Source organism: Vigna umbellata, chromosome 8 (genome assembly GCF_029865625.1).
Source record: "Vigna umbellata cultivar VRB3 chromosome 8, Vumbellata_1.0, whole genome shotgun sequence".
Taxonomy (NCBI): Eukaryota; Viridiplantae; Streptophyta; class Magnoliopsida; order Fabales; family Fabaceae; genus Vigna; species Vigna umbellata.
Genome location: NC_142172.1, coordinates 32,490,371 through 32,512,569, shown reverse-complemented (window position 1 = coordinate 32,512,569; position 22,199 = coordinate 32,490,371). Strand labels below are relative to the sequence as shown.

At 31.6% G+C, this 22,199-nt stretch overlaps 3 protein-coding genes across 3 annotated transcripts; 1 reads left to right on the top strand and 2 right to left on the bottom strand.

Moving 5' to 3' along the window:
• The first annotated feature begins 1,397 nt into the window (after positions 1–1,397).
• On the top strand, positions 1,398–3,847 carry LOC148194493 (large ribosomal subunit protein uL18-like). Its single transcript, XM_088097303.1, has 9 exons — positions 1,398–1,517; positions 1,993–2,062; positions 2,152–2,243; positions 2,419–2,545; positions 2,625–2,704; positions 2,779–2,895; positions 2,971–3,105; positions 3,209–3,378; positions 3,565–3,847. Exons 1-9 carry the CDS (start codon positions 1,515–1,517, stop codon positions 3,668–3,670), a joined length of 900 nt encoding a protein of 299 aa, XP_087953429.1. The 5' UTR covers positions 1,398–1,514; the 3' UTR covers positions 3,671–3,847.
• A 2,339-nt stretch (positions 3,848–6,186) lies between these two features.
• LOC124826342 (AP-3 complex subunit mu-like) lies at positions 6,187–10,800 on the bottom strand. Its single transcript, XM_088095996.1, has 10 exons — positions 10,651–10,800; positions 10,446–10,545; positions 10,253–10,363; positions 10,076–10,165; positions 9,730–9,977; positions 9,221–9,430; positions 8,821–9,028; positions 8,254–8,487; positions 6,993–7,106; positions 6,187–6,270 (listed from the first exon to the last, which is right to left on the bottom strand). Exons 1-10 carry the CDS (start codon positions 10,683–10,685, stop codon positions 6,187–6,189), a joined length of 1,434 nt encoding a protein of 477 aa, XP_087952122.1. The 5' UTR covers positions 10,686–10,800.
• A 3,008-nt stretch (positions 10,801–13,808) lies between these two features.
• LOC124826343 (Golgi apparatus membrane protein-like protein ECHIDNA) lies at positions 13,809–18,386 on the bottom strand. Its single transcript, XM_088097741.1, has 7 exons — positions 18,210–18,386; positions 17,853–17,909; positions 17,726–17,760; positions 17,514–17,682; positions 17,304–17,363; positions 16,107–16,233; positions 13,809–14,144 (listed from the first exon to the last, which is right to left on the bottom strand). The coding sequence occupies exons 1-7, from the start codon at positions 18,222–18,224 to the stop codon at positions 14,056–14,058; spliced, it is 552 nt and encodes a 183-aa protein (XP_087953867.1). The 5' UTR covers positions 18,225–18,386; the 3' UTR covers positions 13,809–14,055.
• Between the last annotated feature and the right edge of the window lie 3,813 nt (positions 18,387–22,199).

The window sequence follows — 22,199 nt, the reverse complement described above, 5'->3', positions numbered from 1 at the left end:
TTAGTATTTGTAGTGGTAAATAGTATCACACAATGTTTGACTATGGCTATCTTCGTATTGGATCTGCTAAAGTTTCTTAGCTTGGTGTTAGTACTATGTCAAATTATTTGTAGGAAAAAACAAAAAATAAAGAAATAAAGGTTTATAGAATTTTATAGCATTTAAAAACTGCAGAAGCATATGATATTCCAATGAAAACACGAGAGCGTATATGGATTTCTCATTAAAAATAGTAACAAAAGTTATAAAATGAGTAAGAAGCATGTAACACTTTAAATTTTTTAATGATTTGCATTTTCGACCAGGATGAAAAGAAAAAAAATAGAAATAATATCATTTCTTTACATATGAGAACTATAATTATTTTATATAACTTTTATTTACATTCATAATTTTTAATATTTTTAATTTTATTCCTTATTAAATTTAAAAATATTATTTATGGTATCTATACAATTAGACATATATCTTCTTAAATACAATTTTATATTAATTAAATCACTCTCATATTTTTAGTTAATAAAATAACGACACTAACGTATTTGATTATATAAATAATCTAAAATTGTTAACATTTTAAATTTTTGAGTCTCACTTATAAATGACAATGGATCGGATATATGTAATGTCCACCTATTATTTGTCGTCTAAAAAAATTGTTTCGGTATCAGTCACATTATCCATTGGGTATTTATTAAGAAATATTGCAGTATTTTTATACATGTAAATACCATGGACACAGACAAATATTTTTATATCTTATTCTATTTTAAATTTTAAATAAAATTATTTAAAAATAATCTTTGTAAATATACAAGTAAATACAACATTAATTTTAAAAATATGATTTAAATCAAATTACTCATTAAAATATTAATGCAATGTAAATTTAAATGAATTACACTAAAATATAAATTTAATAAAATTATTTCATTTTAATAACTTTCATTTTATAAACCTCAATAAAAAAATATATATTAAGTCAAATAGTAAAACAATATTTCAGTAATTAATATGTCTTTCACCAATAATTTTATTTGTCAATTTAATAAATAAGAATACGATTTGATTATAAACTTCTCACATTAACAATAATTATAATCTAAAAGTACGTGAAGGATTCTCTACATTAGGAAGTACATCCTTAGTCATATCTACCCATAGAAAATGCTTAGGTGACATCTTTTACCACTTTCTAATTTGCTAAAAAGAAAACATGAGTGCAAAAAGTAATTCCTCGTGTGTTGTTTTTGAAACAATGAAGTTAAAATCCACATGAGATATTTCAGTTTTTTTAGTGAGATGAGGGTATATGTAGAAAATATGGTGCAGGATTTCAAACAGCAGGTTAGTCCAAAAAAATAACCCCATTTGGGCCTACAAAACCCTAAGCCCACAACAAACCAGTCTACCCAAAACTCAACGTCTTTATAAGCAAAAAATATTGGCAAACCCTAATTTGCTTTCACTCTTCCATCAGTCACAGTCGGGGGAAGAGACCGAGCTTCACAGCAATGGTGCGTATTGGATCCTTCTTCTTTCATCTCATCAGATGCCCTAATTTGAACTTCAGTTATACATGTTTTAGTTTGTCTTATACTTTTATTGTTTGTTATAGTAAGGGTTTTGGGTAGTTATAGTAATATTTTCCTGAACAAGAACTATCCCTAGTTTCGAATCTAGTCTTGGCATCAATTCCAAAGGTTTATAGTCCCAGAAAAAAGACTTCAAAAGGGTAGGTCGTAGAACTGAGTTCCGCTAACCGCATCTTGCTTACAAAAGTGTCCAATCCAATTAATGTGTTTACGTCGTCTCTTTGAAGTTTTCAATTACGATGGGGTTTTGCATCTTGTTCCATTGTTTTCTTATTTTTTTTTTCGGAGTTTTTATGCTTTTGATAATTATATAACGGGTCTGTTTTAAACAAAGCTTTTGATAATATATAACGGGTCTCTGACATAATTTGTATCGAAACTTGTGTGTATGTGAAAGGCGTTTGTTAAGGCTCAGAAATCAAGGGCCTACTTCAAGAGATATCAAGTGAAGTTTAAAAGAAGAAGAGGTGTGTTGTTTGTTTTGTTTCTTTGTGTTTAATGTTTAAATTGTTTCTTCCATACGTTTTTTTTATAATTGTAATTTTAATTATCGCAGAGGGTAAAACCGATTACCGAGCCAGGATTCGATTGATTAACCAGGATAAGAACAAGTACAACACTCCAAAATATCGCTTTGTGGTTCGATTTGTATCCTGCTTATAATTTTTTTTTATGTTATGACTAGTTGGTTTTACTTGTTTAGAATTCATTGATCGTCCGATTTTTATGTTGAGACATACTTAGATTATGTGAATAAGTGAAGTTATTTTACCGGTATATGTCCTGTTATGTGTCTGTGTACAAACCTTGACCTTCTTATTAGACCAACAAAGACATCATCGCGCAAATAACATCTGCTAGCATTGCTGGCGATATTGTCCTCGCTGCAGCATATTCACATGAGCTGCCACGCTATGGTCTTGAAGTAGGCCTTACAAATTATGCTGCAGGTATTTTCTGCTATAGTTTATCTCCCCAACCCACTTATTGTTTTGTGCTTATATCTCACTCTTTTGGGTCTGTGAACAGCTTATTGCACTGGGCTCTTATTGGCCCGTCGAGTACTTAAAAAGCTTGAAATGGACGAGGATTATGAAGGAAATGTTGAGGTATAGGAGTTTTCTATGATCTGTGTTTGTATTTGTTTTTACATCTTATTTAGTTAACTTTTTTCACTTTTTAGGCCAGTGGAGAGGATTATTCTGTTGAACCCGCTGATACCAGGAGACCATTCCGTGCTCTCCTTGATGTTGGTCTTATCAGGACTACAACGGGAAATCGTGTCTTTGGTGCCCTTAAGGTGATCTATACGCAATGCTACTTGGTTTGTTTCTGATTTATTAGTTATTAATGGAGTATTTGTAATCGTTTACAGGGAGCTCTGGATGGTGGTTTGGATATTCCTCACAGTGACAAAAGGTTTGCTGGATTTGATAAGGATAAAAAGGAGCTTGATGCTGATGTTCATCGCAAATATGTCTTTGGTGGACATGTTGCTTCTTATATGAAGGTATGGACAGATTTTATTTAGCATCGTGCTGGTAGAATGTTTTGGAGCTTTATTGTGACTTTTCAAAGGATAAGCTAGGCAAACCATTTTATTTTTTTTGCAGAGCCTGATCGAAGATGAGCCAGAAAAATACCAGACACACTTCAGTGAGTATATTAAGCGTGGAATAGAGCCTGATGGTATGGAGGAGCTCTACAAGAATGTCCATGCTGCCATCCGTGCAGATCCTACTGTCAAGAAATCTGAGAAAGAGCCACCAAAGGAGCACAAGAGGTAAATTAAATCGCTCTGATAATTTTTGAGAATGCTTATACGTTCCACAAATAATGAACTATGTATAGTCTATCAATTTTTTGGATTTGCACATGTTTTTAATCTAGTTTGTGCTCATTATATTGTTTGACATTTGTAATGTCTGGTTTGGAGAATGTTTCTGAAAGTATTTCCATCTTTGCGTAGGTACAACCTGAAGAAGCTCACTTATGAAGAGAGAAAGGCCAAGTTGGTTGCACGTTTGCAGGCTCTGAACTCTGCTGCTGATGTTGATGAAGATGATGATGAGTGAAACTTTATCATGGGTGCAGTCTAATTGCTGCATTAATAGGAGGTGTTTAACTTGCATCTGGATCACAATTTTGGGATACTTTTGGAGTGGAGTTATATTTATTTTTGTCTTAACATTTAATTTTAATGGATTATCGATGGTATTTTCCTTAGTAGTATAATCAGCCGTTTACATTTCCTTGTCGGCCTCAAAATTTATGTTACAACGAACAGCAAAATTACTAAGGCAAATTTTAAGAAAAAAATTACTAAATTTTGAGATGTTTAATTATTTTGTTAATCACTGTTATTTTGTTAATTATTTAGTTATTCCCTTAATTACTAAGGAGATGTAGTTTTAATATCGGATGAAATTTCGTTGTAAAGATTACGCTCTTATCTTTTAATTGTAGTCAATTTTTCAACTTGAAATCAACTTATTTTTTTTGTATGTTTATTTTATTTAAATTCGAATTCGGTTGATAGCTATATTTGTTCTTCTTTAATTTTATGTTTATTTTATTTTTATTTTAATTTGAACTTGTTGATAACAAAAAGTAATATATTCATAGCGCGGTCGGATCTATGAAAATAATATAATAATTGATCTTAAAGCATTTCTGCCTTAAGTATAACTATCAAAGTTTAAAATAAAATATATATTTATAATTAATAAGTATTTACTCAAATAATTTCAAATTTTAGGAATATATTTGGTTTTTGAAAATAATGTTCAAATTTTAAATCTGAGATTTTTTTAAATGTTCTTTGTCGTCTTATTCTTGTAAAACAGAGAATTATTAATTATTAAAGTAATTGAAGTAAACAAAATTTAAATTAAGTTAATTTTATTCTTTGAATGCTTAATTTAATTTGATATATTTATTCATTATTTAATACAAATAAGATAATTTTATTATTAAGTATTATTGCACTGGATAACGTATTTAAAAAAACAATGTATTCTAAAATTGGATTTTCATTAAAAATAGTTATATTTTACTTACGGTTTAAAATTTGATTTTTGTTTCTATCTTTTAGTTATATTGGAACATTATAAACAGATACTTTATCTCTAAAGATATAATGATATATAAATTTGAAGATTAAGAATTAATATTTATAATATACTTCATTAACTAGAATATAAAGAAACCTATGTAATATATTAAATATGAATAAGGTAAAATTTTATGTTATTTCTACTTTTTAATTCAGTAGTTTATTTTTAAAATTGTATTTTCACTTAAAATCATTATGTTTTATCTATGGTTTATAGATTATTTTATAAATTATAAATATTATTTTTAATATTAGGTTATTCAATCTAAAAATTATTTTTAATATATTTTATCAAATTATTTTTAATTTTAACGTTAAAGTTTAATATAATTTGAGAACACTTATAAATTAAACTCTAGTAAGTTATGAAGTTTCTATGAAAAAGTTATTAAACTTAAAATCACACTAGTTAAGACAAAAAAAGTGTTCCATCTTGTTTTACAAAGAAACACAATTTGCATGTTGGTCGTATTTACGTTAAATTTTCTTACTTCTCTCTAAAATAATTTGAAGTTGTATGGTTTGTCAAGTGTTTTTTAAGTTCATATATGTCAAGTATATATACATGATGTTACTTTATACCGATATGAAAAGAGGTGTCAGTAACCCGGTTAGACTCGGCTCGACCCACCACGGATTGATCATTTAGTGAGTCAACCCAATCCGGCTTACTTATTATCGAGCTGAAAAAATTCGAATCCGACTCGACTCACTACGGGTACGGGTTGGTGGGTTAAACGAGTTGGTTCACTAGTTCATTTAATTATAATTTTTTTTAAAATAAAAAAGTTACAATTTTTTTAAATTCAAATATAAATAAACGTAACTCTAAAATGATATTAAACTCAGATAATTCAAAATAAATAAAGAAATATTATACAATCCAAGCGTAATCCAAAAACATGTACACAAGAACAAATAAGTTTTTAATATTAAAATTTTTTGTATCACTTGTCCATTTATAATATTAGAGTTTTGAATAAATAAATCTATAATATTTTTCTCTCTTAAAACATCTTCTTTATCACTATCTACAATATAATAAAAAAAAATGCTAACTAATAATATTGAAACACAAAATAATAAATCATTAAATTAAATTAGGTGGGTTGGTGAGCCAACCCGGCTCACCACGGGTTCAATCCGACTCACCACGGGTTCAGCCCGATGAGCCGGGTTCTAAGTGAGTCGGGTTGAAAACTAATCTGCATAAAAAAAAAATTACATTTCTTTCAGACTCAATCCGGCTCAAACCCGTGGTGAGTCGGGTTGGCTCGCGGGTTACAACCCATTTTGACATCACTGTATGAAATATAAATGATGGGTACCACCGGTGCAATTAAGGGAAAATTATATTTTCTATGGTTAATGCTTTCGTGTTGTTTATCTAATCATAAATGAGTTGAACTAAACTCGTTTTCACATATTAAGGCATATTGTTGCAACGATGTCAAAATTTTAAATGGTTCATTCATTTCAATTAGATTCTACAATGTCACCCAAAAAGAAAGACTTCTTCCCCAGTATGTCAAATGCTGGAAGTGCTTCATCATACAATGCCTGCAAGTCAAAAGAATCAACAATTCTCGTGTTTTACTCAGTATGGAGCAGTTCACAACAAAGAATCTGAATGAGAGCACAGTATAACAAGAAATACTATTTATACAGCTTTGAACTATGCTAGAATTATGGACATCAACGCGAATACAACAAGCATGACCAATCAATCCTAATTCATGGTACGGTAGCAAATCCTTTACAATAATACCTTTTAAAATTGCTTCCTGATAACTTCCTTTGCAACTTAAATTTATGGAATAGTTGGTTCACAACAATCGTCTTTGCCTATACATTTTAAAATTGACTGGTAGGACTCTGTCATGATATTTTCAAGTTCTCTGTGGAAAGTTGACTGCTGTTTGGATAACAATAATCAATAGATGTTTCCATAATTTATAGATATTATCTTCACATTGTTGTCATCAGATTGCATTTTACAACACTAAATATTGCTTAAATTACTCAAATATACATCATTTTATTGTTTTGGGAAATCAACAGAATACTCCAGGAGAACACTGATCATCAATGACATTCATTAAAAGGTTTTGAGGGCATTAACTGGTTGCTGATATATCTTATGCATCCTATACTCTGAAAACATCCAGTCAGGCAAACATGTCATATGGTGGAGAGAAGAGGCATATGAATATTTCAATGCCCTCGCATAGTTAAAGGCACAACAGAGAAGCATGCAAAGAACATTTATCAACAATTAATACCTTGTCCCCAGCGACAAGTATGACTAGTTGGCCATCTTCTGCAGGCTTCTTGCTATCCGAAACAGGAGCTTCAAGGAAGTAAACCACATTTTTCTTTTGATTGCCTGTGAATTTCTTTCAATTCGAAAGGTTGTGTAAGTAAAAAGTGAAGTACCATCTAATGCATATAGTAAGAACTGGCAGATATAGTATACATCACAAGAATAAATAGAATGGAGCTTATATTTAAAAGTTGGATTTTTTTACGTAAATAGGCAAATTTGAAAAACATTTTATAGATATAGGCAAAAATTTTAAAAATTACACATTTAGGCAAGTTGTGGGGTCCAGACGACTTCAAATGAAGAAGTCGTGCTCCACCCTGACACGAGTCAGAAGTGAAGTCGTGTACCCCTGAAACGATTTTAGGTCTGGTAATCGATTATCCGGCCTTGTAATCGATTACAGAAGTTTGAACTCATGTAGAGGAGGCACGACTTCACCTGTAATAGACATAAGCTCTGGTATGGTAATTGATTACCAGAAGGTTTTAGTGTTAAAACAAAGAGTTTTTTTTGTTCTGTGTGCTATGTTTGTTAATTTGTATATAATTAGTAATTATTACAATTTCCATTTAAATGTAATAATAAAAATGTTAATTTGTATATAATTAGTAATTATTACCATTTTTATTTAAATGTAATAATAGAAATGTTAATTTGTATATAATTAGTAATTATTACAATTTCCATTTTGACAGCCCACATTTGATATGCTTTCCATGGTTAGCATCTGTATATGCTTCCATTTTGACAACCCACATTTGATAGTTTTGTCCATCAAATTCAGGTGCAGGATGTTTGAGATTCCATCTTATGTGTGGTGGCTATTTTGTGGTTGTAGGTGTTTGTGGGTTATATCACAGATCCTGTGAGATCCTTTTTACTCTGATATCAATTGTTGGGTTTTAAAATATAAGAGGCAAAAAAATGAAAGGGGAACTGATATCTTTTATTGAACATAAACAGTAAATATTTAAATTACAAGATTTGTAACCAACTTTGAAAAATATTTACTAAACCTAATTAATTAAATAATGCATAAAATCTTCCTAAAATAGGATAGGGATATATTTTTATTTAACTTATTTGACTCTTTCAACCAAACGTGAGTTACAAAATTCCAACAAATTACAAAAAAAACCACCTAATGTTATACAGACAATAATTTCATATCCACACTATACAAATGACTTATGGTAGATCATAAATTATGATCTTACATCAAATTGACCTGCCCGAGTAAGAGCTCTAAAACCTTTGTAAAATTGGTATGGTGCATTCTTCAGATCCAGTTTATCTATTTGCAGACCAGAGAGGGCGACACCCATAATCCTAAAACCCACTTGAAATGAGGGGCAGACATGAAGGCGCTCCAAGCCAGTTTCAATCACCAATAATCCAGACATGGAAGGGGCTTTATCTTTTGGAATCCGACCAATGGACCATATGCATGTCTGGTATGATATAAAGAAAGAATAAAGCAAGAGTAATGATAGGATAAAAGTTTACAGTGTCAGTCAGTCTGAAATCATCGTTTTTAAACTAGTTATTGTAAAAATCATTGCAATCACTTAGCAATGGATTTGTAATTGGATAACAGTATGAAAACCTTTTATATTATGTATATACTATCTATAATGATGTTACAAAAATGGACCCAGAAGCTTGTCTTTAATGATTTTAATTATTCTCAAGTTTCACAGTGGATAATTAATTGTCAATATGAAACACTGATGCTCACTACTCACTATTCATTAGAAACATGATGCTAGCGAAATTTTAAGTACCTTTTTAGCAAGGATGTTCACTGTTCCATGATTTGAAGTCAGATCAGCTGACAAGATGAAAGGAGGGAGCTGAAACTGAACAGTAACCGAGTCGATTGTCTTTCCAGGATCATTTCTTATTCCAACCAATACACTAAGACGGCATGTCCCACCATCAGATATTAACTGCGGCTTTACATATATTGGGGTGCTCTTCAACTTTCTTACCCTGAAAAGTGAAGTGCTTGAATTATTGAAAGAACACAAATTGGGATAATTTAACATTCAGAATCACAACTGTATCCATTACAACTTTTTTCCAAAAAGATTTTGGTTCTTGATAAACACCGCCAAGAGAAACAAAGCTCACACATGCTAGTTTCAAATTTTGATCCAGGCAACACACGAGGGGATTTTGCACCTGTAACTCATAAGCTTAAATTGTCCATCAGGAGGCACAAACGAAAGAATTTGATGAGACTCCCAAGGCCGAAAACGAACACACGGATGGAACCTGACATCATCTAGGACGGAAGGATTTGTAAAAGAAAGGGTCAAATCAGGAAAACCTGAGATACGGGAATTTACTTGAACTTCACCATAGATCTCACATTTCAACAAACCTCCATCCCTGAATGAATAAAGCACTTTAGCTGTGACTGCTAAGAAATAATGAAATTCTCCAAAAGATAAAAACTACAAAAGAGCGGTCTGAACATGATCTGCAATATTTTTTACAAAAAAGGTTCCTCCAAGTTCTGACTTCGAATAGTTAGTAATATCCCATTCACAAATATTGTAAGGTAGATGTCCCATTACAAAAACATTGTGGCATTCGACCGCAATATCCAAAAAGTAAAAACACCGTTAATATTATCAATATCAAAGTGTAATATTAAGAAGTGATAAAGAAGAATGTGTATAATAGACCTGTTAATAATCGCATCCATTTCTTCAACAAGGTCAACATATACTTCATTGTTGGAGTACTTTGGCTCTGCTGTTCTCCAGGGAATACAAGATGCAGTAGCCCTCGAAAGGGTATCACTCACATTTGAATTGCTACCAGTCACAATACTCAAAGCTTTGTTAACCACATTTGGGGGATTAATAATCTCTCGCAGGATACTAGGTTCTGTAGTTAAGGGGAATCCATTGTCTATCATCTCATCCAACAACTAAAAGAATAACGCAAAGTAAACTGGTCAGTTTGCATCTAATCAACAGAGACCAGTTGATAAAGTTGTCAGTAGACATTAGTACTCAAGACAAGTACCTCGTACACAATGACAAAGTTGTCTTTAATTATGTCTTCGTTTAAGGCCCCAAAATAATCATTGAGAACATCAGCGGCCCTACAAAGGAACTAAAACTGACATAGTTAAGGGAAAAATCATTAAATAAACAGAGTAGCATTCATTCGGCTTCATATTCTGAGTAGCAAAAAACATACCTCAATGGCCATCAAGGGTGGCATTTCAATTTGCGTGCACCCCAAAAAAGTGATTCCATCGCGAAAAACTTGGAAAATGTAATGCGAATGAGAGGTGATCACTGGTTGTTGCTAAAAGTAAAATAGTTGAATGAAGAGCGCAAATAAATAAGGTCAATGAAGTTCAAAAATCTGAAAGAAGAAAAAAAAAAACCTTGAAGGAGTCGCCAAATGAAACGGCTTGTTCCCAGAACCAGGCACATATGGAGCGATCGACGCAGTGCCCCGAAAGCTGTTTCTCTAGTACTACCTCTCTTCACATGGAATCAAATTCAAATTGCAATAAAATTTAACTGAATTTGGAGCAAGTAGAGCAGATTTAAAATAAAATGAAGATTATGAAGTTTGATTTATCTTACCCGGCATCTGAGAGGAGAAATATGCACTGCAGCATCACTGTCGTTCTCTGGAGTATACCCAAAATCGGAAGCAGAATTGGTAGTGAAGAAGATGAGAAAAAGTTTGCTTTTGCTGCGAAACTATAAACAATTCGTCAGCTTTGCAATGATTCCAAGTTCCAACCACAAAGAAGCTGGCAAACTTTCCTGCTGACATGGATATCCAATAAACTATTATCTTAATTTAATCTTAAGTGAAGATTAAATACAAATAATTTTATATCTGATTTTTAAATAATTATTACAAAACTCTGTCACAACATTGCTGTAATTTATTTCACGCAGTCACATGTTGATTTAATCTCAAAAGTTAAAGTATTTAACTATATAATTTACTTTTATGTTTACTAATGTTATGAATTATGAATGATTAGATTTTTTTTATATCAATTATGTTTTAGATATATTAAGAATTATTTCATGGTAGTTTTATAATTTGATTAAAGAAATAATTTGTTATAAATTGATATATGTCAGACCCATTAAAACACACTCAAAACTCCAAGCAGTGGGATCCATGTGGCAGGAAGTGACTGAGGGTTTCAGTTAGTGGAAAACAACAGGTGGTTGCAGGAGAGTCGCCGTTCGGTTTGGGTGATGGCAGTATTTAATGCCAAATTTCAAATGTCGTGCCACTTCTCTGCATGTCTTTCTTCTTCTCCTAACTGCTGAAACCATTTTTCTCCTCCTTTTCTCTAAAATCTCCTCCTTCTCTCTAAGAAAATCTCTCATTTTCTTCTTCCGATCACCTCTCAGGCACCGTTGGAACACTCCCGGCGACAAGAGCTTTCGTTTAAACCGATCGGTTTATGATTTTGAGTCGTACTCCTAAAACGTGACTGTCGAACGTTAAGACTTTGGTAGTGGGGAGTTCTATTCTGCATCGTTGAGCGTTCGGTTACGTATAGAGGTAAGGGAATCTTATATAACTTGATTAAATTCTTGTTTGAACGTTGGTATGTTTGCATGATTTGTTGTTTGATTATTTGATGAGTATGAGTAGGTGTGTAGTGCTTGTTTGGACGTGTGGATGGATGAATGATGCATGTGGTGAATTGAGTTGAGATAGGGATTGATCGTCAACTGTAGTATTCTGAGTAAAGGTGGTAATCTGGTCGAGCGTCCGTTTATATTATGTTCTTCTTATACTAGGAATTTCGGTAATAACGATCGTGTTATAATATTAGAAATGTATGAATGAGTGTTCGGCCTAAGTGTAGTTCTTCTTTAGGTTTCCTAAGCAGTTTAGTTAATGTATTATATACTACTTAAAGTCGTGGACGTTATCATTCTTTTTCATTCAGAATAAGTGGTGGCTCAATTGTATATATATAGATTCATTCGTTTTATGTAAGTTTATTAGTGATCGATCTTGGACCAAACGTTCAGTCTCAGTAGCGTTCGTTCCTGATAAGCACTTGGTCTTGGACCAATGCTCGTTCAATAGTGTTCGGTTTCTGTAGGGCTCGGTCTTAAACCAAGCGTTGAGTCTTGTTTTCTATAATATATTATTACCGTTTTTAGAATAAGAGTTTTTATTCAAACTCGATAGCGTTCGTTACTCATAGTTTCTCATCAGTATTAGTATTGTATGTCAAACAATGTTGGTCTTTAAAAGGTGTTTGGCCTAGAGTCTTAGTACTCGGCCTAGGCTTCGTGACGTCCGTTTTGAACTCTTAGTGGTCTGTTTATTTAAGTTAATAAGTAACGCTCAGTCATGTTAGTTTCTAAGAAGTATTATTCGAGTCGAATTTATGAGATGATGAGAGAATGTGATCGTATTTCAGTCGAATGTATTAATGATTGATTTTAATGGAGTTTGAAATGTGATGTGAATGAAATAATGTGATTATGAACGAGTATTCCAGGGAGGAATATCTCAGGAAGTGGTTACTGATTGGTAAAGTATGAACGTGGGCAAAGCTTAGCAGGCGTTCATCCTGATATTCCATGATTACTAGTTCTCATTTAGAGAGGAGTAAGTCATGTGTAGGAATGACCGGAGGTCCTAGTCCATAAGGTTAACTTGGACGGAACGGATCAACCTCGGGTGGAAGCTGTTGAAGGTATCCCAGTTACTACATCACCCGGGTGCACGAACGTCGTAGCTACACAGGATTCATACAGTCCGGACAGTCATAGTCAAGTGGTCGTTATTTGTATGCCTTGATGTATGAATAATAAATTGGGTGTTGTTGGTTTAATTATGAATGTTGTACGTTGTTATTCAATAAATTAAATTACATAAGCTTACCCTGTTTATCATTTTTATCTGTGTTGTGCTTCCTGTCGTTGTCCTGTTGCAATGATCATCCGTGTGGATGTGAGCAGAAGGAGAAGAGCTGCTGGAAGAAGTATTGGAAGACGCGACGGAAGTGAAGGCCGAACCTTAGTGACGTTCGGTCTATTGCTAGCTTACCTTTTTGTAAGACCGTTCAATATAAGTTATTTTGTACACCGTTCGGTCTAGTGGTTTTTAATTCCTTGTTGTTAAGTAAGGCCATAATTATATCTGGCTTAATGTTGAACTGATCTGTAGTATTGTTAATATGTGATTACACTCGTATATGGTTTTACATTGTATTTTTTGGATGTTACAATACATTTAATATATTAATGATTATCAAAATGATATTAACACACTTTTAAACACTAAATAAAAAAATATATAATTTTGTGATTGACGGAAATTGCAAAGGCTGGAGTTGAATTATGAAATGAACTTCGCCAAATAATTAATAGTGTCTTACATAAAAGAAGCAGAGAAAATTATATGAAAAAGGTGTTAAACGTATCAACAAAAGGAAGAAACAGAAGGGAAAAAAGAAGGAATTTATACTATTTCGTAAAATAAATTTTAAAATCGAAGGTTGCAACAAATAAATTCTACAGTTATCGGAGATACAGAGCTTTATATAATTGGAAACTCTGTTTTTCTTGTCCTGTGTTGAAGTGGTTAGAAACAGTTAGAATTTATATATGTAGACAGGAAAAGATGATTAAAATTAAATCATAAATTTTATGCGAGTTCTGCATATATTCTGTTCAGTGAAACAACTGTGGCCAGTTACCCGTGATTATGAAACATCGTCATTTATAATTATTATCATTCATTTCCATGAGTCAATATCCTGATTATATATGCCGTAAAGATTTTTTTTGCAGTCAATATTGAATATCCTTCAATGGAAAAAGAATACAAGAAAAAAACATGATTTACGCCTAAAAATAACTGTTTCGCTATTAGATCATAAAAGTCTCATTCAAGCCATTTAATATAAAAAGTACAAAATTTTGCACGTGCTGTATAATCATGTACAAACTTCCACCGCATCTCAATTCAACTTGTATTTCCATCTTTCACAATCAGACGACACTGAATGCTGACTGTAGGGTTGATGAGAACCGAGAGGCAATTGTCTGAGACGCAAATTGTTGTATCTGCTTCTTGGCATCTGAAATAAAACCAATAAGCTCACCATTGCAAGTTTTTAGCCATTCATTTCGAGTATAAAACCACTCTTGAGATGAGTAAAACTAGACTAATAGAGAACTCCTTAGGCGTGTATGTTTCACAAACATCCCAATCATTCAGAATGAAACATGCCTCCGTGGTAACATCAATTAAACCAGATGGAATGCAGAAAATATTGATACAATACAAGACCCAGAGCTCCCAATCTGACAAAAACAGGTGCTAGTACAAAGGAATCTTCGTTCCAAAATGTTTTTTGTTACTTAACACCCCCCCTGCAATTATTTTGTACAGTAACAACAATAACTGTAATTGATAGAGTTCTTTATGCTTAAGCATAATATTCACTTATTTCATTTTTTTAGACACTTGAAGATGACTCTCACAGTTTTCTCTTTTTATAATTACAGTAAAAAAAAGCTTTAACATATTTTTTATTGATAACATTTTGAAATTCTGTTGGTAGGATTTAGGGAAGAAAAAAAAGTTAAGAGAATAAAGGAACATGGAAGAAGCAAAGCTAGCCAAGCTAACATGATTCCTTGCTTGCCCAAAATTGACCTCGCTCTTAATCAATCTTCTCCTTGCTCAGACAAAACATAGACCAAAGATTACCATATATGGAAGATCAGGTCTTCCCAGCAAGAGATCAGGGTAGCCTAGTGAGTTCTATAGGCAAAGAGCATGAAAACATTGCTTCCATGTTATTCAACTCCAACTAAACCCTCTTCTATTGGGGTTAGATATAATCACCAAACTCTCTTGTATGTGTTGACTATATCTATGTACAATGTTATATTACTCTTATCCTTTGATGTTTACTCTTAATGCTTTTTGTTTATTGTGGCTTACTCAATCATAAATTAGTGAAGTTGTAAGAGGTTCGAAAACCCTTATGAGTTCTTGACCTAAGATAAAACAATCAATAAATCATTTGTCTAGGAAAGAGAATGACTTATTGATCATCTTCAAATCCTTGAACACAATGCGTGTTGATTTTATTAATTTGACAAGGATTTGTAATTCAATTTGCTCTAAGAGATTGGAGTATACTTAGGTTCGCTTTGAGAAATTGGAGAATAACTTTTCATGATAAGGATTGATGTCAAAGAAGAGGAAACTCTTTATTCATGAGCTTAATGAATCAGGAGAGGGAGGTGTGAAGTCTACCCAAGAATATCCATCATATATTTCTATCTGACTAGCTTTCATATTTAAAAAATATCAAAAATATTGTAGTGTTTAATTTTTACTATTTTTTAAGTTATTGCTATTTAGTCTCACTTCATGCTTGATTGTTTCTTTTATGCCTAGTAGGATCAAAGTTAGTATAATTCTCAGCATTACATCGAGTCCACGAGGATTCAACACTTTAACTTTTAAAACTACTAATGCTAATGGTGTGCTTGGCAGAAAGTCACTAGTAATATATTCCAATTGTTGTGAATGTAGAATGAGACTAAGAGCACCCTACATAAGTTTATATCAGCACCCAAACCATTTTTCATACTTAACATCATATCCAACCCTGGGGAATTATGATTCAGATATTAAAAAGGTCATGTTGATTCATAATGAAGCCCTTTCACCAACAGTGAATTGAAACAAATATCATAAATTGGCAGTTCACAAATAAGAGGTGGACTCTAAACATGAATCATCTATTAGTGATCATCCTAATATGTCAACAAACTTAAGGAAGTAGGAGAATGCAGCAAATTAGAGTTCACATTTTTAGAAATGAGATGAGGAAAAGGGCACTTCAAGATTAAGTTTCAATAACTTCATGATGAGATATATGTATAGTATATATCATAAACAATAAAAATTACCCGTATCTTATTATTATATGAAGATGGTTCCTCCATTCCAAATCAATTTTTGAATATTAGGAGAGTGGAAAACATACACTTTTAAGAATACTATCAGTAAACTTACTAACCTTTTTTGCATTTGGTAAAACCAACAATATTTGCAATGCTGAGGGTCAGACAAACTCCAATAACAAGGAGATAATCAGCTTGAAGCCTTATGAGCGAGAATATTGCCAGAAAAATCCATGCAGTAGCCTGTATAAAAATACAAATAGAAAACATCAATTCTTATGTTGATCACCATTACGATTTTAACTTCTCGGAGGGGGATTGTATCAAAACTACAAGCAATTTTGTTAATGAGAGATCATGGTTTATGGAAACAGGTCAAAACAGCCGATAAAAATCTGCTAGAAGGGGTAGCATTTCAAAGTGGATGCAAAAAATATAAAAAACTAAACAATAGAACATAAAACCAACGTGTTAAAGAACAATGCACAAAAGAAATGCTCAATTCATAAACTTTAGACACAGAGCACTAGAACCTAAATAAACACTTACGAAAAAAATGGAGTGCAGAATAAATCCAAAAAGACAACCGATGGAACGGGAAAGAAAAAGAAACAGTGTCTGCCTAGAGAATGTAAGGATATGGAAGAGACACAAAAAGGGGTCAGGGAGCATAAAAACCAAAAACAGGGAGGAAACTGTGGGAAATAGAGTCTAGGCTGGCCAGAGGTGGACGAGGAAAGATCTAGAATGGGAGTGAGTGCTGAAAATGAAAACTGAGGAGAAAGATACAGGTTTCCTGAAGATTGTGCAACACGGTTACACTAGAACTTATGAATCATGGGTATATCCATGAATATGGGTCTAACATGTCAGGTTAGAGTGGCCCCGTTTTTTTCCTGGGAATTTTCCACCATAACTGTTTTTCGGCTCTATTGCGCGGTGAGCGTGATATTCACCATAGCACAACCACAAATCTGCCGCACCATAGACTCAGTATGGTATCTTCTTGAAAGTTGGTCACGCCATCCCATCATCACATCAGAACCACCTTTCAGACGCAATGACCCTAAGCACTAACACACCATGCCATGTTAATTCCTAGAGTTTCTCTCCATCTGGCGGGTATTAACCTATTTAGAATACTATTTAATCCTAAACAACACATGCACCATGTGAATGAATCTGATCAATATTATTACATAAAGCCCCCATTATCAAAAACTGCCAACGCCCACATTTTGACTGTAATTCTAACAATCCGAGAGAAAACTGGGAATGCCATTGCATACGGTAATCAATCTATATTTACTTACCGTAAGGTACAGGGTCCACCAGAAAAGCCAAGAATCTTTCTTGTTCATCCGAGACAAAGACTGCAGGGGGAAAGTCAATGTGTAAGGTGCAAGGAAGTATCTATAAAGAATTAAGCGCTCGTTCTTTTGCTATGTTCCGATTCAGCAGAAACAGTACATGACAGAGATATCATTTCAAAAATGCCACTGATCTGAAGAAGAACTACCTACCTCTTGGTCAAGACACTCAAATTTCCAAACACTCTCACCCAGATCATTGATTTCATTCCACCACCTCAAACCAACTAAAATTCGCCCACTCACATTCTTGACTACCCAAAAGTCAAGGGCAGCGAGAAGGACAGTCACCACAAAAATGATGACAAAGTTATCGATTTTTTAAAAAAAAAAAAAAAAACCAAAAAAAAAAATAAAAAGGGGGGGAGGCCGAGAGAATATAAAATGCCAAGGATGCAGCCTGCAAGATACAGAGAAAAAACTTATGCCTCAATGAAATGAACATGGCTTGCATAAAAATACATATTAAAGTGCACAATTGGATAAACAAACCTTGAAGAGGACATGAAAGAAGCAAGTCCTAGGATTAGCGTAGTTTTCACCCACAGGCTGCACACAGAAAAATTTATCTAATCAATTAAATCTGGAAAGAATCAATATTCAATACCAAGATCAATCATAAAACATCCATTTTCAGTGTCCAGCGCAACAAGTGAAAAATCGAGCAGAAAATCAAAGACATTGTAAATCATCAGAGGAAATTAAGCATGTATGTTATTTGGTTAGATAATCTCGGCGACAAAAATGAAATAAACTTTATTTCAAGAAACGCACAGTAATTGAATGAAAGAACTTGGATAACACCAGATCTAGGAATTGCGAAGAAATGTAGAAAGGTGGTTGACTAACCTGGTTGGGATCCATGTGTACAGATGAGAGAGAATGAACGAAGCTTGCAAGTAACGAGAGTCTTGGGAACTATAGCATACCAGATCTCATACCCTCCAACGAATTTCGGACCAAAATTTGTTAGCAAAACACTTAAATAAATATTTTTGGAGAGTAAGAACTTCTTTATTTCGAGGAACTGCAAACTGTACAACAAAAACGTTTTGTGCTGGAAAGGAATTTTACTCGGGCTAATGATTGGGCTTTTTCAAGGAGATGAAAGGAAAATTGCTTCCTGCACCCTATTATTTTTCTTTCTAACATTTTATTTCTGTACCCATCAAACATGTGAAATACCAGAACTGACCTTTATACCTTTTTTTACTTTATCCTAAATTTTCCCGTTATCACTTGATTGCATCTTCTTCTCTACGTTCATGGTGACAACTGCTTCCACCAGTGACAGCGCAAATAACAGAGAAAAGCTATGAAGCCTACAAATTGCCACAAATTTTCGCAATTGTTAAATGTTTCTGCTCCCACGATGACCCAAAAGTGAGACATTTTACGGATAAGATATTTTATGCTTCCTGAAATAGATTTTCCGGAAGTCATATTTACACTTCGTTTTCACTTTCTGTAACGAAACAAAACTAGTATTACAGAATTTATTTTTCAGAACATAGTAAACTACTTGCAGATTTATTAATCAGGTTCAGGAATATAGATTTCAAATTCTGAAAACATAATTCTAAAATAAATTTCCCACCTCCACAATCATTTAGGATAACATTTTATTTTCCAAGAACCTTCAACAATGCAACACTAGTTCTTCCTTGTTCACTATGACTCCTTTATTGAGATAGATTTCAAATAAAAGTCTCAGGGCCAAAATGGAAATTAAATAAAATGATGGAGTACAGGAAGAAAATAATAGAGTGTAGGAAGCAATTGCCAAATGTTACAAATTGGGCTATCTTTCGAGCCCAGTACAATAAAACAAATTAGCGGGCCGGGTGGAAGTTTCATGCATTTCAGTACGGATGCTTCTCCATGTATTTCCAAGGTTTCTCCACCTCCAAACTTTTTTTTAATGTCTAAACTACTCTCTTTATAAATGTAAAATTTTTTCTCTCTCCTATAATTACCTCATCCACTCATTACCCATTTTTACTCTCATTTTTTCTTAATCTAAACATAGTGACACTTAACTATATTTTAAAAGATAAAGCCTCTAATCAGAATTCAAAATCTGATTTAAAAATTTACAAAATTTCAAAATTTGGTGAAGGAAATTTTTCAAATTTTAAAATTTAATTTAAGAACTCATCAAATTTTAAAATCTGTTTTGAAAACTTATCGAATTTTGAAATTAGGTTGAATGTATTTTCAATGTTTCAAAATTTGATAAAGTTCATTTCTTCCAAATTTCAAAATTCAATAAACACTTTCTTTATATTTCAAAATTCACTATTGATTTTATTATTATATTTTATTTATTTTCTTTTCTTTTTTAATTTTTTTTGTTAAATGTGTTTTACTTGTTTTAATAAATTATATGTTAAAATATTAACATAGATTGAATTATTTAAATTTTATAAAATTAAAATTGATCCAAATAAAATAATTTTTGTTTTTATGTTAATTCAAATGAATATATATATTATATATATATATATATTATATATATATATATATATATATATATAAATTATACTAATAAAAACAATGATTAAATTCTATTTTTAAACATAATTTAAACAGGATTTTCAAATTTTAATAATGGAAATTTAAATTCATTTGAATAAAGGTTTAAATAAAATTTATTAAATATTTTAAGTTTAGTTAATCAGATTTCATATTTATATTTAACCTGATTTCATTTTAATATAATTTAAAGTTAATTGAATTTCGTTTTAGAATAATTTGATATTTTAATATATTTTAAATTATATTAACATGATTTCAAAATTAGAATTGACATATTTATTGGAATTTTGCTTTAAATTAGATCAATTATTTGAAGAATACATGATGAATTCAGTTATAATAAATAAAAATAGTAAAATTTGATACATTATTCCTACAATTTTTAATGATAAAATTTATATTATTAATATTATTATTATAAGTTATAATATCATTACCAATATTATGTTAATTATAATATCATTAATACTATTAATAATAAATTATTTATGAATTAAAACATGTAAATATATAATTTTTTATTACCGAATTTTGAAATTAAGTAGGAGTGTTCATCAGTTTTGAAATCCAAAAAAAAAATATACACCAAATTTTGAAATTCGAGGAAAATAAATACTGATTTCAAAATCCAAAAATAATAAATATCATATTTCAAAATCTGAAATCAATAAATATTGGATTTCAAAATTATGTAAGTTTTTTAATCAAATTTCAAAATCCAATAATTTTTAAAACTAGATTTTAAAATTGAGTAATTTTTTAATATGAATTTCAAAATGATAAGTTTAACGGAATTTCAAATTTTAATATATGTGAAAAGAGACTAAAGAAATAAAAAAAACACATGAAGACTTAAAGGATACATGATTAAATAAATATAAAAAATACAATAAATACGCTTTGGTAATGAACAATTATTGCTTATCTATTTTTATTTTATTTTATATAATTTTTTTTACTGATAAAAGAAACTGTAAACTTAATGCTGGGAGAAACATTAGAGGTGGAGGGAAAAACCGCCTTTCAGTATATATTTTGTAATTTCTAACAGATTTTTTTTATTATTCGGAACAATACCTTTTAAAGTATTATGAAATATTAAATATACATTATTGTGCATGTTAAAACAGTTAAAATCATGTGCATGTTAGAAGTAAAAATTCTGTACTTAATCTACAAGCAAACAGATAAGTGAATTATAGAATGCATGTTTCACTAGTATCTTTTCTACAATGATAGAAAAGCAATACAAATATTCTTATTTGATGCTATCAATAAAAATTCATTTTAATTTTTTTTTTCATTTTGACGTCAAAGGTAATAATAATCAAAATATAAAAAAAGAAAAAAAAGAAAGGAATCTAGAATTTCAGAGAATATTCTTGTAAAGGATGTTTCCTAGGCGTTGGCAGTGAGTTTCTTTTGTCAAAATTTAAGGAAAACCTTCGAACCCAAGTTAAGGCTGTCGGCGTTGGAAAAGAAGATCAAAGCATTATCCTAACATTATAAAATTACGTTTCACTTGACTATTTGACTATTCTTCATGCTGCAACATCTTATAAATCTTATAACATGGATTAGTGTCGTGTTTTTTTAAATTTCTTTTAGTGACCTTACTATATTTTATTAATTAATAAATAAAAAGAGTCGCAAAATGAATTATATTTGGTCCACCAACTAACAAAACCAGAAAACGATTGTGATAGGAAGTTAAACTAACTACCATGTGGCTCTCTCTCCACCTTACAGCACCACCCCGTTTACACACGCAAAGGATTTCATGGATCCCACAAAAATATACAGAGTTCCCAACAATACCCTCATTTAATGCCACGTGTCCAATGATAGTCCATGTGGCAGTCGGTGGTGATGATATCCACTGTTTGGGCGGTGGCAGTTAAGCTCTTAACGGATATTCTATCTGTACTCTCTTTTTCTCCTTTATGCATGCCCATATCTTTCTTTCATCATGTCACCTCAGTTTAACTTTTTCCAAATTTTTTGGATGTCGGTTTTTTCTTTTCAATTTTTCTCCTCTTGCATGTGTCCATTTCAACGCTATTACTCCATATTTTCCTCAGAAAATAACTATTATGACAAAAAAAAAACAAATATTTCAATGTGTTTTCTTTACTAGAAATTGAAGATTCTCTCATGTTCCTAAACTATAATAATTTTGATTCAGGTCGTTTTATTAATTTCTACTGAGATATACTATATTGTAAAAAAAATCAACTATGATTTGCTTGTAATAATGACATAAGAGTCAGCTTGTAAATTGTGGACTACATTAATGTCAAG

Coding starts and splice junctions, on each gene's coding strand:
- LOC148194493 (XM_088097303.1), top strand. Junction 2,063..2,151: donor GAAGTTTAAAAGAAGAAGAG/GTGTGTTGTTTG, acceptor TAATTATCGCAG/AGGGTAAAACCGATTACCGA. Junction 2,244..2,418: donor ATCGCTTTGTGGTTCGATTT/GTATCCTGCTTA, acceptor CCTTCTTATTAG/ACCAACAAAGACATCATCGC.
- LOC124826343 (XM_088097741.1), bottom strand. Junction 17,364..17,513: donor TTGAGTGTCTTGACCAAGAG/GTAGGTAGTTCT, acceptor TTCCCCCTGCAG/TCTTTGTCTCGGATGAACAA. Junction 16,234..17,303: donor GGTGGACCCTGTACCTTACG/GTAAGTAAATAT, acceptor ATTTTTATACAG/GCTACTGCATGGATTTTTCT.
- LOC124826342 (XM_088095996.1), bottom strand. CDS start 10,685: ATGCTGCAGTGCATATTTCTCCTCTCAGATGCCGG. Junction 10,166..10,252: donor CACCCTTGATGGCCATTGAG/GTATGTTTTTTG, acceptor TGTCAGTTTTAG/TTCCTTTGTAGGGCCGCTGA. Junction 9,431..9,729: donor ATGGATGCGATTATTAACAG/GTCTATTATACA, acceptor TTATTCATTCAG/GGATGGAGGTTTGTTGAAAT.